The 15787-nt window shown below is 52.4% G+C and overlaps 1 protein-coding gene across 1 annotated transcript in view; it reads left to right on the top strand.

Annotated features, from left to right (window-relative positions):
- The window catches only part of LOXHD1 (lipoxygenase homology PLAT domains 1), a 118120-nt gene that overhangs the window by 34305 nt on the left and 68028 nt on the right, over positions 1-15787 (top strand). Inside the window, exons 7-18 of the mRNA XM_060172330.1 lie at positions 598-668; positions 957-1043; positions 1781-1916; positions 5260-5414; positions 5617-5777; positions 8523-8599; positions 9655-9851; positions 10613-10805; positions 12473-12633; positions 13370-13841; positions 14193-14347; positions 14722-14855. Coding sequence (XP_060028313.1) covers positions 598-668; positions 957-1043; positions 1781-1916; positions 5260-5414; positions 5617-5777; positions 8523-8599; positions 9655-9851; positions 10613-10805; positions 12473-12633; positions 13370-13841; positions 14193-14347; positions 14722-14855 — 1999 coding nt within the window. The remainder of the gene's footprint in view (positions 1-597; positions 669-956; positions 1044-1780; positions 1917-5259; positions 5415-5616; positions 5778-8522; positions 8600-9654; positions 9852-10612; positions 10806-12472; positions 12634-13369; positions 13842-14192; positions 14348-14721; positions 14856-15787) is intronic.

The raw sequence follows: 15787 nt of genomic DNA, 5'->3' as shown, positions 1-15787 counted from the left end.
GGCCAGAGGGGAGAAAACGTATTTCCATGGCAACACGTATTTCCCATGGGCTTCTGGTGCCCAGCTGAGTATGGGTCAGGTTTCCAGACACAACAGGACAAAACAAAGCAGGCACCTGCCAGGACAGATGCTGCAGTGAGTGGGATGCCACTCATGCCCGACTCTAGGCCAGGTGGTCCAGAGCATGGATGACAACTGGTGTGGAATGGTCTCCAAGAGCCTACTGCCTTGGGGTAGTGGGGGCACTGAGGAGAGAGATCAGGAGTAGAATTAGTGTGTTTTCCAGCCCAGTCTGGACTGGCTCAGAGGACAGGGAACAAATGCAAGGACAGCAAGCCTCTGAAGGCATTTTTGAAAGAGAACCCAGCCAAGTTTCCTTATGGACATAGCTGGAGCAGGGCTCAGTTTGCCAACAGAGTGTCTGCTCTGACCTTTTGGCAGAAAGATTTATAATTTGCTGCCCTCTTCTCAGAACCCCGTTGGCGCCTATATCCTGACACTCTACTCAGTGATCTTTAAGTATCTGTCTTTCTGGCTAGACTGTGAGCCCCTGGGGCCAGGGCCTGGCTGCTGTATTGATCTTCCTGTCTGTCTCAGCACCCAGCAGGGACCCAGAGCTGCAGGCCTGGGCTCATTTGCAGGACTGCCATATGGATTTTGCTACAGACGTATTGCCTGGAACATTTCCTTGCCTTCTGACTCTGACTGTGGCTCAATTATTCTGGTGGGGACCCCCAGCCTAGACTGAACCCCAGCTCTACATGGGTTTAGCCCTCTTGGGCCACTGGCTGCAAGGGGCACTGGAGAATGTGGCATGTGAGGGGATGGGGATAGACCCCTCCAGGTGGGTGAAGAGATAGCCCAGAGTGGGTGGCCTCCTGGCAGGGGCTCAGCTGTGAGGATGGGCTCACCTCCACCCACTATGCCTGCTCAGACCTCATTGTTTCTCACCGCAGATTGAGCTCCCTGATCTCGGCAGGTTTTATAAGATTCGGGCATGGCATGATAGACGGAGTCCCGGCTCTGGATGGCATTTAGAAAGGGTGAGCCACACCGTCTTGGGGTGTGGGAGGTGATGGAAGAGGAGCCAGGGTTGTCCTGATAAACCTGCCCCAGGAATCTGTCCCTAGGGAACTGGGGAGGAGAAGGGTCCCATTGAGACAGGAATGAGGAACTTCTTGCCAGAGGAGGAACTTCCAAAACAGACCAAGAAAATGTGTGTGTGTGTGTGTGTGTGTGTGTGTGTGTGTGTGTGTGTGGTGGAGGGGGATAGGAGTTTTGTAGTGGCATACCTTTGAGCACATAAAGACCCGGGTTCAAGCCCATGGTCTCCCCACTTTAAGAGGTAAGCTTAATGAGCTGTCAAACAGTGCTGCCAGTGTTTTTATCTCCCTCTCAATATCCCCCTTCCCTCTCTGTCTCTATCCAAAATAAACAAAAAAGAAAAGAGAAGAAAATTCCCAGGCATTACTCTGCCCCAGTCACTTTGCTGCTAAGCAAGTGCTGGTTCTAGGACTCAAGGATAGATGTTAATCCAGAGTAGAAATCTCTCTGCTGGCCAGAGAGGTCTGTTCTTGGGTGGTCTTGGCCTCAGGAGATGAGGACAGGACTGAAACCCTAGACATGGACACACATCTCTGGTACATACACACTCAAACTCACACACACACACTCAATCTCTCTCACACACACACATACACACACTCAAATTCACACTCAAACATACACTCACACACAACACACACACACACACACCTGTTCACACATGACCTCATTCCAGATGACCCTGATGAACACTCTGACCAAAGACAAGTACAATTTCAACTGTAACCGCTGGCTGGATGCCAATGAGGATGACCAGGAGATTGTGCGAGAGATGACAGCAGAGGGCCCAGCCGTGCGGAGAATAATGGGCAGTGAGTAGTGGCCTGCCCCTCCTGCCCGGGGAGGCTGTAGGACAGATGCTGGGCTTGCATGAGCTTAGCATCATCCTGTCTGCTGTGCATCCTGGGCCCCTCTGGGTGCCAGGTGGGCGGGAAGTTTCCAGACACTCTTGGGGCAGGGAAAGAGCTCACCCAGGTGGTGTGTTGTTTTGCCTCCTGCACAACCCAGATCCAAAGCCAGTCCTCACGGCACTGAAGGGAGCTTTGGTGCTGTGGCCTCCATCACATATTCCCTCTCTCCCTCTCCCTTTCCCCCAAAAAGAGGGGTGGCTTGCAGGAGCCCTTTCCAAGGCAGGAGACTGTGGGGGTTGAGGTACTGGAAAGATTAGTGTTTTCAGGTGGGACTGAGAATCCACACTGGACAGACATTTTCCAGTCTCCCTGGAATCAAGGAATTATCCTTTTCAAATTATGTGTGAGATGTTTCCTCACAGGAAGGCTGGGCTTGGATTTTTTTAAAACTTTTAAAAAATATTTATTTATTTATTTATTTATTCCCTTTTGTTGCCCTTGTTTTATTGTTGTAGTTATTCTTATTGTTGTCGTTGTTGGATAGGACAGAGAGAAATGGAGAGGGGAAGGGAAAACAGAGAGGGGGAGAGAAAGACACCTGCAGACTTGCTTCACGGCTTGTGAAGCGACTCCCCTACATGTGGGGAGCCGGGGGCTCGAATCGGGATCTTTATTCCGGTCCTTGGGCTTTGCACCACCTGCGCTTAACCCGCTGCGCTACTGTCGGACTCCCTGGGCTTGGATTCTTACTGCTACTTGGCTGTTCCTTGAGAACTAATAAGAGAGGGACTGAGACTAATAAGAGAGGGACTTTGAGACTAATAAGAGAGGGACTGAGCTTTGAAACTGGAGTCTAGCACCATGTTGAGGGAGCTGGAGAGAGAGAGCTCTAAATCTCCAAGTTACAGGACCGGAGCTGGCAAAGCATAGTAATGTCTTTCCTTTCTCTCCTTTTTTTTTCTTGTTCCCCTCTTTTCTCTCTCCTCCTCTCTTCTCCTCTCCTCTCCTCTCCTCTGTTCTTCTCCTCTCCTTCTTTCTTTCCTTCCTTCCCTCCTTCCTTTCCTTCTTCTTTATTTATTGCCACCTTGGTTATCATGAGGGCTTGGTGCCTGCACAATCTACTGCTCTTGGTGACTTTTATAGGGACAGAGGGGAGGGGAAGATAGATAGATAGATAGATAGAGAGAGAGAGAGACCTGCAGCACTGCTTCACCAGTTGTGAAGCTTCCCCCCTGCAGGTGGGGAACAAGGACTTGAACCTGGTTCCTTGTGCATAGTGATGTCTGTACTCTATCAGGCACCGACTGCCTTGTGCCTTTCTCCTGGTAGATGTTCTGCTTCTCCAACAGCCAGGATCTAGAAAGGAATTTCTCAGTCCGCTAGTCTAATTGGCCAAGGTTTGTGATTTAGTATTGTGTATCTTCTGAGTTATGATTCTCCTTTTTCCTCTTTCTTCTCTTTTGAGGTTAGAGCCTTGCTCATGCATGATGTTACCAGTTTAGGCTGACTTTTCATTCTAGGAGAGACAGAGAGAGACACCACAACAAGGGACTTTCCTGGGTACTATGGCTTACTTTTGAGATACTGGGACTTGAACCTGGGCCTTCAGCATGGCAGGAAAGGTGCCTTACCCAGTAAGCTATCTCTTGTTCCCTGATTTGCCTTCATTTTTCATGAACATAGGTAACTATAGGATATCTGAATTCTAAGGTCCTTAAAGTAGCTTGATACAGAAAAAGGCTTACCACCAATACAGAGGCCGAGTGAGACATCAGGAAAGCTCCTGCCCCCAGGTCAGGGACTATACCTGCCTTCTGGCTCTCTGTGAAATTCTCTTTGGAGACAAAGCAAGCACCTTCTATGACTATGCTAAAGGACATGTGTTTCCACCCCGACTGGGATGTTCTGCAGCATGTGGCCACCAAGGCAGAGACCCTCCTGCTGCTATCTGCCCCATGCCATCTGGGTGCCAGAACTGAACCTGCAGGAACAGTTGGGGACATTAGGGTTGGGGCCTCTCATTGCCAGCTCCTCCCTTTCCACTTCCCTGCTGCCATCACCCCTGCTCCTTCTGTGGGGTCTGTATCTGTAGCTTTCTGACTGACCACTGGGGACAGCTCTCTGGTCTGTTAAGCTGGGAACCTCAATTCTGCTTCAGAGTACTTTCTCGCCAGAGGGCTGGGAAAACACACATTTCTGAGCCACATCTGCAGAGGTGTTGAGTTTTTAGGTCTGGACCGGGCCTGGGAATCTGTCTAGCAATTTTCTAGCTCACTCATAGGTGAGCCTTACAAAACAAGGATAGAGGGGGCCCAGTGGTGGCACACCTGGTTAAATGCACACACCACCACGCACAAAGCCCTGGGTTTGAGCCCCCACTCCCCACTTGCAGGGGGAATGCTTCATGAGTGGTGAAGCAGGTCTGCAGGTGTTTCTCTGTCTCTCTGTCTCTCTATCTGCCCCTTCCCTCTCAGTTTCTGGCAGTGTCTATCCAATAAATAAGAGAGCTGGGCGGGGAGGAGTCCAGGTGAGAACTGGGGAGGGGCAAATGAATCCAGGTGAGAGCTGAGGAGGAGGAGGGGAGTCCAGGTGAGAGCTGAGGAGGGGCAGGTGAGTCCAGGTGAGAGCTGAGGAGGGGCAGGTGAGTCCAGGTGAGAGCTGAGGAGGGGCAGGTGAGTCCAGGTGAGAGCTGGGGAGGGGCAGGGGAGTCCAGGTGAGAGCTGGGAGGGACAGGTGAGTCCAGGTGAGAGCTGGGGAGGGGCAGGGGAGTCCAGGTGAGAGCTGAGGAGGGGCAGGTGAGTCCTGGTGAGAGCTGGGGAGGGGCAGGTGAGTCCTGGTGAGAGCTGAGGAGGGGCAGGTGAGTCCAGGTGAGAGCTGAGGAGGGGCAGGTGAGTCCTGGTGAGAGCTGAGGAGGGGCAGGGGAGTCCAGATGAGATCTGGGGAGGGGCAGGTGAGTCCAGGTGAGAGCTGGGGAGGGGCAGGTGAATCCAGGTGAGAGCTGGGGAGGGGCAGGTGAGTCCAGGTAAGAGCTGGGAAGGAAGAGGGGAGTCCAGGTGAGAGCTGAAGATGGGCAGGTGAGTCCAGGTGTGAGTTGGGGAGGAGGAGGGGAGTCCAGGTGAGAGCTGAGGAGTGGCAGGGGAGTCCAGATGAGAGCTGAAGAGGGGCAGGTGAGTCCAGGTGAGAGCTGAGGAGGGACAGGGGAGTTCAGGTAAAGCTGGGGAGGTGAGCTCACAGCAGCAGGACCAGTGTTGGGGGCAGGGCGGTGTTGCCAGTCAGTGATGGTTTGCTCTCTGCCTGCCTACAGTGGCCCGGTACCGAGTGACCGTGTGCACAGGGGAGCTTGAAGGTGCCGGGACGGATGCCAATGTCTACCTTTGTCTTTATGGTGACGTGGGGGACACGGGGGAGCGGCTGCTCTACAACTGCAGGAATAACACTGACCTGTTTGAGAAGGGCAATGTAAGTTGATGTGAGTGGCAGAGATGTCCACCTTGCCCTGTTGTCCTAGCCCTGCCCTGTCCCTCTGCTCTAGAAGGGCTGGCAGCGGGTCCAGGGTCTCAGTATCAGAGAGGCCCACTGTGGGCAAGAGAATTATCTTGCTGCTGAGAGCTGTGGGCCGCCCCCCACTGCCCTTGTCTGACAGTCAGTTCCTCACCCCCAGGCTGACGAGTTCACCATTGAGTCGGTCACCATGCGGAAGGTGAGGCGGGTTCGAATCCGCCATGATGGCAAAGGTGGGGGCAGTGGCTGGTTCCTGGCACGGGTGCTGGTGAGAGAGGAGGGTCAGCCCGAGAGTGACAACATGGAGTTCCCATGTCTCAGGTACTGTGTGGGCCTGTGTCTTCACCAGTGGGAGCATCTTCACAGTCGGGAGGGAGCCAGGTGGGACTGGGGAGGGAGGCTTCTGCTGATGCTGACCAGATGTATCTCTAAGTCCCAGTCACCCAAAGGTGACACAGCAACACAGGGGTCCTGTGCTATGTGACTAGATTTTATAGAGGAATCTGATTGCAGCATAGCCCGGGTGTGTGTGTGTGTGTGTGTGTGTGTGTCTGTGTGTCTGTGTGTGTCTGTGTGTGTCTGTGTGTGTATATGTGTCAGTGTGTGTGAGTGTGTATGTGTGAGTGTGTGTGACAGTTTTACACCTGTGTGGTTCTACTACTTCAGGAGACTTTTTAATCCCTTAAAAAGTAAATTCAGGGCCAGCAAAATAGCTCACTTGGATAGGATGCTGGAGGCTAGGTGGTGGCACACCTGGTTGACATATACATTGCACCTAGTTAAACACACATAGTACTAAGCTCAAGGACCCACACAAGGATCCTGGTTTAAGCCCTGGCTCAGTTCCCTAGAAGGGAACTGAGATGTCCCCAAACACCCCAGAGCTCTCCTCACTCCCAAGTACTGATATACGCATTTTAGAGGAAGGGCATCCTTCCATTTGCACAGAGACCCCCTGAGAGGACTCTAAAGAACCTGGAAGTGAGGACTCGTCTCACTCCCATCTCCCCCACATCACCCCCCACACCAGCCCTGAGCTGAGAAGTTGTTAACTTCTAAGAGAGGAGGACAAACAGGTTCCCCACAGCTGCTGTCAGGACCAGGGAATGGTGAGGTGTTACTGAGAGCAGGCATGCAGTGCAGGTGTGTGTGCACCCAAGGGAAGGGGTGACAAGGCCCCAGCTGACTGGCTTATCCCTTTAACAGCATCTTGGTCCCAAAGTTGGCCTCAAGTGTTTGAAGCTGAAAGAAAGTGGCTATATTTGGAGATCTCTATTAATACCCTGCACATAATTCGGCAGAGCCTGAAATGGCAAGTCATGGTTTCCTTTCAGTGCAGCGGGAACCTGGGGAGGGAGCGTAGAGAGAGCTGCTGGGAACGTCACTGTCCACCCTCCCTGAGGACAGCAGGGCAGGAGCTCATGCCAGCCTCACCTCTGTGGGCTCCCTCCCTGAAGGGCATGTTAGAGCCTCCTCAGCAGGAGAGACAGAGAGACAGAGCCTCCCAGCAGGATGGTTTGAGGGGTTCTAGCCAACAGTGCCTGCTCCCAAATCTAATGCCCACACTCCTCAATGCCAAGAATCCACTCTTACTTACCTGTCTTAGAATAGCTAGCATTCATTGAGGCTCTAGACCCTCAGCACCGCAGCCCTGGGGGAGCTTGACACCTGTGCTTTCTGTGTCAGCTAACAGACAAGTGACAGCACGGTCCCAGGGGAATGTCAGAGCTTGCGTTTGCAGAGGGAGGGCATGGACGAGGGTGGGGAGTACCAGCACACTGCCTGCCTTGACCTGGGGAGGGTGCTGCTTGGTGGAGAACAGGGTGTAGGGAGGCCAGAGCTCTGTGCTGGGTCTGGAGGAAGAGGAGGAGGTGCTGTCTGAGTGCCCTTTGAATCCAGCGTTCCTGCATCTGCTTCCTCACAGGGCTCTGCGTAGGGCAGGGAGAGATGCAAAGAAATAGATAAAGGGGTGACACGCAAGTACCTGGACCACACACAGGGCGCCTCTCACATCACCTAGTATCTCAGACCATTCTGTGTACCAGGGACGCCTGTGTGATTGTTTGACTTCTCGGGTTTTGTCTTCATGCCCAGTGGGAAAGGTGCTTTTTTGGGTTGAATCTGTCTAATATCTTTCCCACAGTGGGTCCAGGGTCTTTCCTATGATGAGTTCTGTGTCTTTCCCATGGTGGGCCCTGTGTTTTTCCCACCGTGGGTCATATCTTTTCCAAGGTAGGTAACCAGCAGGGAGCTAGAAATGTGGCCCAATTCAGCCCTGAGCAGTCACAGTTGTCAAACTCCAACTACACAGGGTATAGGCCCAGCCTCCCCTTTTAGGCAAATATCATTCACCCTGGAAGACCCACTTAGAGTCTCCTTTTTTAAACTTTATATTGTGATCATTTTGGTCCAACATCCCCTGTCTTGTCTTCATCCCTTGATAGTCTTGTCTCTTTGTTCCAGGATCAAACCCAGGCTCTCACACATGCAAGGCAGGTGCTCTGCCACTGAGTCACTTCCCCAGCCCCCATTCTGTCATCATAAGCAGACTGGGGTTTGTCTATGGGCTGGGCTGTATCTGTTCATCTCACTGTATCTTCTTTGTCATTCTCTGCCCCTGAGTCCTCAGCACAGAGACATGCACATAGTAGCCATGTAGGAAGAGAAGTGGTTGTTTCTGACAATGACAGTGGCACAAGTGATCATAATAATTGGGGACCCAGTTTTTACCACGATGGTGAAGGTCCTGTGCCATGTCATGATGTCACTTCTCCATGCCCTCTTCCCTTGACCACGGGCTTCAATTGACTCCTCCCAGCATGTGCTCTTCTCTCTGGAATGTTCTGTCTTTCCCTGGTTAATCCTGGTCCTTCTTTCCGTTAAATGTCACTTCTCATGGCAGGGCAGCCCTCTCTTTCCAGCAGGGTTGGAATTCTTTGACCTGAGCTCTCCTAAAGGCATTTTCTTTGGGGGAAATCTGTGATTTGGGGGAGTCTGTGAGAATGGTGATGATTAGTTGCCCACCTGCCCCACCTGAAGAACTTGCCTCCCCTTGTCTGCCCACAGGTGGCTGGACAAGGACAAGGATGACGGGCAGTTGGTCCGAGAGCTATTGCCCAGTGACAGCAATGCAACCCTGAAGAGTAAGTTGTCCTGACCACCAGGCGTAGGTGTGTTCTTGGTCAGCCAGGTGCCCTGCCCAGGTTGCACAGACGGTTCCTAGAGAAAGCATGCATACCTTGTCTCACTTCATGGAGGCTGCAGGAAGGGTCTGGACACCTCCTTTCTGAACTGTGTATGGATCTCATAGTGACCTTGGGTGAGCAACCCCTGCTGCACATGGGCCTCTGTCAATAAGAGAAACCAGGGCAGTCCCACTAGCTGGCACTGTGGACCCCTGAAATCTAGGACCTCTGTATGAAAGTAAGCACATCTGGAAGGTTCTTTACAGTGAGGACATTATTTTTAAATGTCTGGCAGTCTCCCCCCCTTTTTTTTAAAATGAGTGATTTAATAATGATTTACAAGCTTGTAATGGGTATAATTGTAATAGGGCTGTAATTCCATACAGTTCCCACCACCAGAGAGTTCTATGTCCCATTCCCTCCATTGGAAGTTTCCCTATTCTTTATCCTTCTGGGAGTATGGACCAAAATTATTTATGGGGTATAGAATGTGGGAGTTCTGTCTTCTGTAACTGCTTCTCCACTGGACATGGATGTTGGCAGGTGGATCCACATCCCCAGCCTGTTTCTATCTTTCCCTAGTGGGGTAGGGCTCTGGAGAGGTGAGGCTCTGGGACACATTGGTGAGCTCATCTGTCCAGGGCAGTCAGGATGGAATCATAGTGTCTGAAACTTGGTGGCTGAAAGGTGGTGCTTCTGCAGATGTCTTAGTTGTAGTTGGTGAGGTTTGTTAAGATCAGTAGCTGTAGATATTTGTTGTTTTGTGGGAGAGTCCAGCTGTCCATCCTTACTCCACAGCCATGCCCCTGGGTACCCTGGCAGCCTTTCTTACTGGTAACATGTCAAATGTTCTCATTTGATCACGAGTGTTGGACAAAATTGAAAAGAAACTTTTCCCTGGAACTAGTGTCTCACCCCTAGCTGTGCCCCCCCACTTCCACCCTCTGTCCCTCCTTGCTCACCCTGCAATGACTCTGTCCCCTCCCTTAATGCCTCCCATCTGCTTTCCTCAGACTACCGCTATCACATCAGCCTGAAGACAGGTGACGTCTCTGGAGCCAGCACTGACTCTCGTGTCTACATCAAGCTTTATGGGGAAAAATCAGACACCATCAAGCAGGTCCTGCTTGTCTCTGACAATAACCTGAAGGACTACTTTGAACGTGGTCGGGTGGACGAATTCACTCTGGAGACCCTGAATATTGGGACTGTAAGTCTCTTTCCCAAGACTATGCCATCACCTCAGCAACCCTCTGGACCATGCATATGTGTGCACACACATGCACACATGCAGACACACATGGGTGAAGCCATCTTGAAGGGAATGTTCATGAGGTATTGTTTCCTGGCTGTGACCTAGAACAATCACAGAGGTATGAACAGAGGTTTAGCTTCCAGAGTCTCTCTAGGGTAGGAAGGTGCTTTTCTTTTTGGCTGATTTCATTTGACATGACACTGTCAAATTCCATCTTAAATGAAGGAAAGGAGATGACCTCATAATTCTTAACACCTGAGTAGTATTCCATTATGTATACCTACCACAACTTTCTTAGCTACTCATTCACCATTGACATCTGGACCAGAGCCTATTTCCAGCCAAACCAAGTCAAGTCAGTAACAGGGCTGCCAGATGCTGAGGGCTGACATTTTGAATTTTTGTTGCCCTATGCAGCCACTTCCAAATATGATTGAGTAGGTCCTGAAGCTCTCTGGGTTCACACTACCCATGGTCTTCCCCCAACCCTGCACTCCTCACAATCTCCCTGGATGGAGAGGTAGGTTAGAGATGAAGAACAGAAGCTTCAGGCAGGAGGAGATGCCATCAGCTGGGTGGTGGTAGACGTGACAGGGAGCCTTGTGGGAAAGAGGGACCCTGGACTGGGTTGCTGTGCACCGGTGCTTCCGAAGGTTGGGGTGGGGCAGGGATGCTACTATGCCCCTGCTCCCACTCACCCACCTTGACCCTTCCAGATCAGCCGGCTGGTTATTGGACATGACAGCACTGGCATGCAAGCTGGCTGGTTCCTGGGCAGTGTCCAGATCCGCGTGCCCCGCCAAGGCAAGCAGTACACCTTCCCTGCCAACCGCTGGCTGGACAAGAACCAGGCTGATGGGCGCTTGGAGGTGGAGCTGTATCCCAGTGAGGTCGTAGAGATCCAGAAGTGTACGGTCTGCTCTTGGTGGTGGGGGAGGGGGAGGAAGGGGGCAGAGCTGGTGCGGTGTGCCAGTTGCCCCTGGTCCACAGTTCTGAGTGGGGAACAAGGTCCCAGTTTACAGCTGAGGAAATGGAAGACTTGATGGATGAGTAATTTTTTTCTGGGATAAAAACAGCAATTAAGGAAGTCAGGAAGACAGTGAGGCCAAGACCTGACCCAGAGAGTGTGGCATGTGTGACCCCTGCATTTACACTGCTACCCTGAGGGCAACAGCCAAGATGAGATTCTGTGGCCAGCTTCCCTGAGGAAGAACCCCGTGTGGTCTCACCTCTCTCTTCCAGAACCCTGTGTGGTCTCACTTCTCTCTTCCAGAATCCCCGTGTGATCTCACCTCTCCCTTCCAGAATCCCCGTGTGGTCTTACCTCTCTCTTCCAGAACCCCAGTGTGGTCTCACCTCTCTCTTCCAGAATCCCCGTGTGGTCTCACCTCTCTCTTCCAGAATCCCAGTGTGGTCTCACCCCTCTCTTCCAGAATCCCCGTGTGGTCTCACCCCTCTCTTCCAGAACCCCAGTGTGGTCTCACTTCTCTCTTCCAGAATCCCAGTGTGATCTCACCTCTCTCTTCCAGAATCACTGTGTGGTCTCACCCCTCTCTTCCAGAACCCCAGTGTGGTCTCACCTCTCTCTTCCAGAACTGTGTCTTGTCACCTGTGCGTTTTCTTTTCTAGAGGCCCAGAGGGCTGTGCCACACACCTGTGCTTAGTGATTGTATTGTACTTAGAAACATGAAGAAATAAAAAGTACAGGAGACATTTGAGTCCTCATTGGGAAGTGCTCCCCAGTGATGCTCACATGTAGCAATGCTGTGTGAAAAGGATTGCTGTAAGATGGAGGCCACTCCTTTAAATATTTAAAAAATTACCCAGAAACTGAAAGGAGAGGGGAGATAGAGAGACACAAGGGGGCAGGTGGTGGCACACCTGGTTGAGTGCACATATTACAAGGCATCTCTTTCTCTTTCTTTGAAGAAGTTTTTTTTTATCTTTACTTATTTATTGGTTAGAGATAGCCAGACATTGAGAGGGTAGGGGTGAGAGAGAGAGAGAGAGAGAGAGAGAGATGCGTGCAGCCCTGCTTCATCACTCATAAAGTTTCCCCCCTGCAGGTGAGGACTGGGGGCTTGAACCTGAGTCATTGCATATTATAATGTGCACTCAACCAGGTGTACTACCACCTGGCCCACTGATCCTGGAAGCCATTTTGTCCATTAATATTGGACAGGAAAGAGAGAAGTTGAGAGGGGACGGGGAGATACAGAGGGAGAGAAATAGAGACACCTGCAGACCTGCTTCACCACTTGTGAAATGTCCCCCGTGCTGGTGGGGGCCTGGGGGCTCAAACCTAGATCCTTGCACGTGTCCTTGCTCTTAGTACTATGTGTACGTAACCAGGTGCATCACCTCTCGGCCCTGGGCTGCCATTTCTACCACCTACTCGCTTTCTCTAAGGTTCAGCTTGTCCACCTGCAGAATGGGCATGGTAGGACTTGCTCATGATGCTGGTGACATAACACCTGGAGGGCCCTAGACAGTGCTGTGGGTTCTAGGGGTGTTCTTACTCGCCTCGCCATTGCCAGTGCCACTGAGTGTCCCATTTCTCCCATGTGTCCTACCAGTGGTCCACTATGAGGTTGAGGTCTGGACAGGGGACGTGGGGGGCGCAGGCACCAGTGCCCGAGTCTTCATGCAGATCTACGGTGAGGAAGGCAAGACAGAAGTGCTCTTCCTTTCCAGCCGCTCCAGAGTGTTTGATCGGGCATCCAAGGACACTTTCCAGGTGTGTGGGCATAGGGTGCCCACGAGGGCATGGGGGCCACCGGGAATTGAGGAGATGAGACCTGAGCAGTGGCTGTGACTTCTGGTTAGACTCTCCCAGGGAACATCAAAGACAGGCGCAGCCTGGTCTTCAAGGGAATCTGTTCAAGCCCAGCTTCCAGTAGCTGTGTCGTGGGTATGCTTAGTGAGGCAAGACTCTCCCATGAGGGCTGCCTGGCAGAGGAGTCTAGTTCCAAAAACCCAGGATGAGGCCTCATGCTTTGGAGTCCATGGTCTGAGGACAGGGCCACACTCCCCCTGCAGAATGTAGGGAATTTAGGGTTTTGTATCTGTTCCCAGTATTCTAGTCCACCACACTTTGCTTTGAACATAGGAAGAAAGGAGATTCAATTGTGAGATTCCTGCTGGTGAGAGAGGAGTATGGCTGGAAGTATGACCCGCTGGGGGGCATGTGTTTGCTATTGCACATGAGTGTGGGTGTATGTGCATGAGTGTCTGCCGACTTTCACATTCACCTGGGGTGCTCAATGTGTCCTGCACAGAAAGTTGTGCTGGGAGAGAGGGGGCACAGCAGACACTGAGTGTGAAGGCCCTGGGTCTCAGCAAGCTGAGTCCACACCCAGACTGGGCAGTCTCCCAGCATGGGGCAGGAGCTGGGCCCTACCAGTCACTGGTAGAGTGAGCAGGAGTGAGGAAGGAGCCGGGCCCCAGTAGTCACTCTCCCCTGCATCACACAGCTAGAGGCGGAGGACGTGGGCGAGATCTTCAAGGTCCGGCTGGGGCACACAGGCGAGGGCTTGAGCCCCGGCTGGTTTGTGGACACCCTGTGGCTGCGGCAGCTGGTGGTGCGGGAGGAGGACCTCACGCCTGAGGAGGAGGCCCGCAGGAAGAAGGAGAAGGACAAGCTGCGACAGCTGCTCAGGAAGGAGCGGCTGAAGGCCAAGCTGCAGAGGAAGAAGAAGAAACAGAAGAAGGGCAGCGATGAGGAGGAGGAGGAGGGGGAGGAGGAGGAGTCCTCGGAGGAGGAGTCGTCATCAGAGGAAGAAGAGGAGGAGGAGGTGGAGGAGGAGGAAGAGGAGGAGTTTGGGCCGGGCATGCAGGAGGGGATTGAGGTGTACAAGTTCGATGTCCACCGCTGGCTGGCACGGGGCAAGGAGGACAATGAGCTTGTCGTGGAGCTGGTGCCGGCTGGCCGTACGGGGCCTGAATGTAAGGCTGAGGAGGGGCAGACCTGTCCATAGAGCCAGTGAGGGGGCAGGTGCCCAGCTCTCCTCCCACATGGAGGTCCCTGAGGACTCATCCTGGTTCCCAAACAGCTCTCTCTTGACATGTCAGAGGTATGACCCAGTGGACATACCCCTGCCTGTCTGGGCTTGTTCTGGCCTGGTCTCCCAAGACTCAGGGCTTCATGATAAAGGACAGTCTGGGGGAGGGGGGAGGGTGGAGGGACAGGCACTGCACCAGGTTCGAGCAGAGGTAGACAGAACTATAGGTACCTTCTTCTCTGCAGTTGGGCTTAGCCCCAGAGGCCCTCAATTCCATGTTATTCTGTGTCCCCAGCCAACACCTATGAGGTCCAGGTGATCACAGGGAACGTGCCCAAGGCTGGGACGGATGCCAATGTCTACCTCACCATCTATGGCGAGGAGTACGGGGACACGGGGGAGCGGCCCCTGAAGAAATCGGATAAATCCAACAAGTTTGAACAGGGCCAGGTAGAGTGCAGGCTCTGGCCCTGGGATGGCTGGGTGGCATCTGTGGAAGGGTGTGGAACCTTCTGGTAATTTCCATGGAAGCCCCAACAACACTGCATCTACTGTGTCCAGTAGACTTTATTTGGCTCAACTGGCTGGCATCAAAGGACCCCTCCTTACTGGGGGGTGATAAGCAAGGCCAAGTGGGGGCAGTGCCAGGAAGCCCACAAGAGCAAGGCTAAGAGGCATCCATAGCAGACTCTGTGGGGCTGAGCGTGGGCTTTTGGGCTTTATGACCACCCTCTGCCTACCCAGGTGCTAGGGCAGGGAGGGGGTGATGCTGGTGGCCAGGTGCAGAGGGGGTGCCACCTGAGTGTTCCCTGGGCTCTTCCCAGACAGACACCTTCACCATCTATGCCATCGACCTGGGGGCCCTGACCAAGATTCGGATTCGCCATGACAACTCAGGCAACAGACCAGGCTGGTTCCTGGACCGGGTAGACATCACTGACATCAACAACGAGATCACGTCAGTGGGGCTGGGGAGGAGGGTTGTGCTGCCTTTGAAATAGCTTAGAAAGAGGGTGGGGCAGCAAGGGGGGAGCACAGCCCCTCTCCATCCTCTCTTATTATGCAGCCCCCCTGGAGCTATTTGTCCTGCTGTGGAATCACGGTGAGAATCTAGTCCAACTCTTTGGGTCCACCAGTTCTGAGAGGTCAGGTCTTCTGGCCCAACTTCCAGGCCTAGACTTAGTCCCCTATCAGTCTTTCCCTGTAGAAAACAACTTGCTGAGGGCCAAGCGGTGGCATACCCATTTAAGCGCACATATTACAGTCCACAAGGACCCAGATTCAAGCCCCTGGTCCCCACCTGCACGGGTAAGCTTCACAAGTGGTGAAGCAGGACTGCAGTTGTCTTTCTGTCTCTTTCTCTCTATCTACCTCTCTCCTCTTAATTTCTGTCTTTAGCCAATAATAAAAAAAATCGATTATCAATATAATTATATATATATGTGAAAACAACTTACTGTGACAGAGAGAAGGATTCTGGGGGGAAAGGTGATGGAAGGGCCAGAGAGGACAGTGGACTTCTAGTGTGTGATGGTGGAAATGGTCCCAAGTAATGAGTGACAGTGTGCTGCAGATACCTGCCATGGAGAGAATGAGAACATATATCAACAACTACCATAAATCATTAAGCCCCCAGTAAAATAATTTTACAAACTCAACTTCCAGCACACTCTTCTGATCTTCTTTTTTTTCCATTTATTTATTCCCTTTTGTTGCCCTTGTTGTTTTATTGTTGTAGTTATTATTGTTGTTGTTGATGTCAGATAGGACAGAGAGAAATGGAGAGAGGAGGGGAAGACAGAGAGGGGGAAAGATAGACACCTGCAGACCTGCTTCACCGCTTGTGAAGCAATTCCCCTGCAGGTGGGGAGCCGAGGGCTCGAACCGGGG

This window comes from Erinaceus europaeus, chromosome 15, assembly GCF_950295315.1.
Source record: "Erinaceus europaeus chromosome 15, mEriEur2.1, whole genome shotgun sequence".
Lineage (NCBI taxonomy): Eukaryota > Metazoa > Chordata > Mammalia > Eulipotyphla > Erinaceidae > Erinaceus > Erinaceus europaeus.
This window is presented reverse-complemented; position numbering and strand designations above follow the sequence as displayed.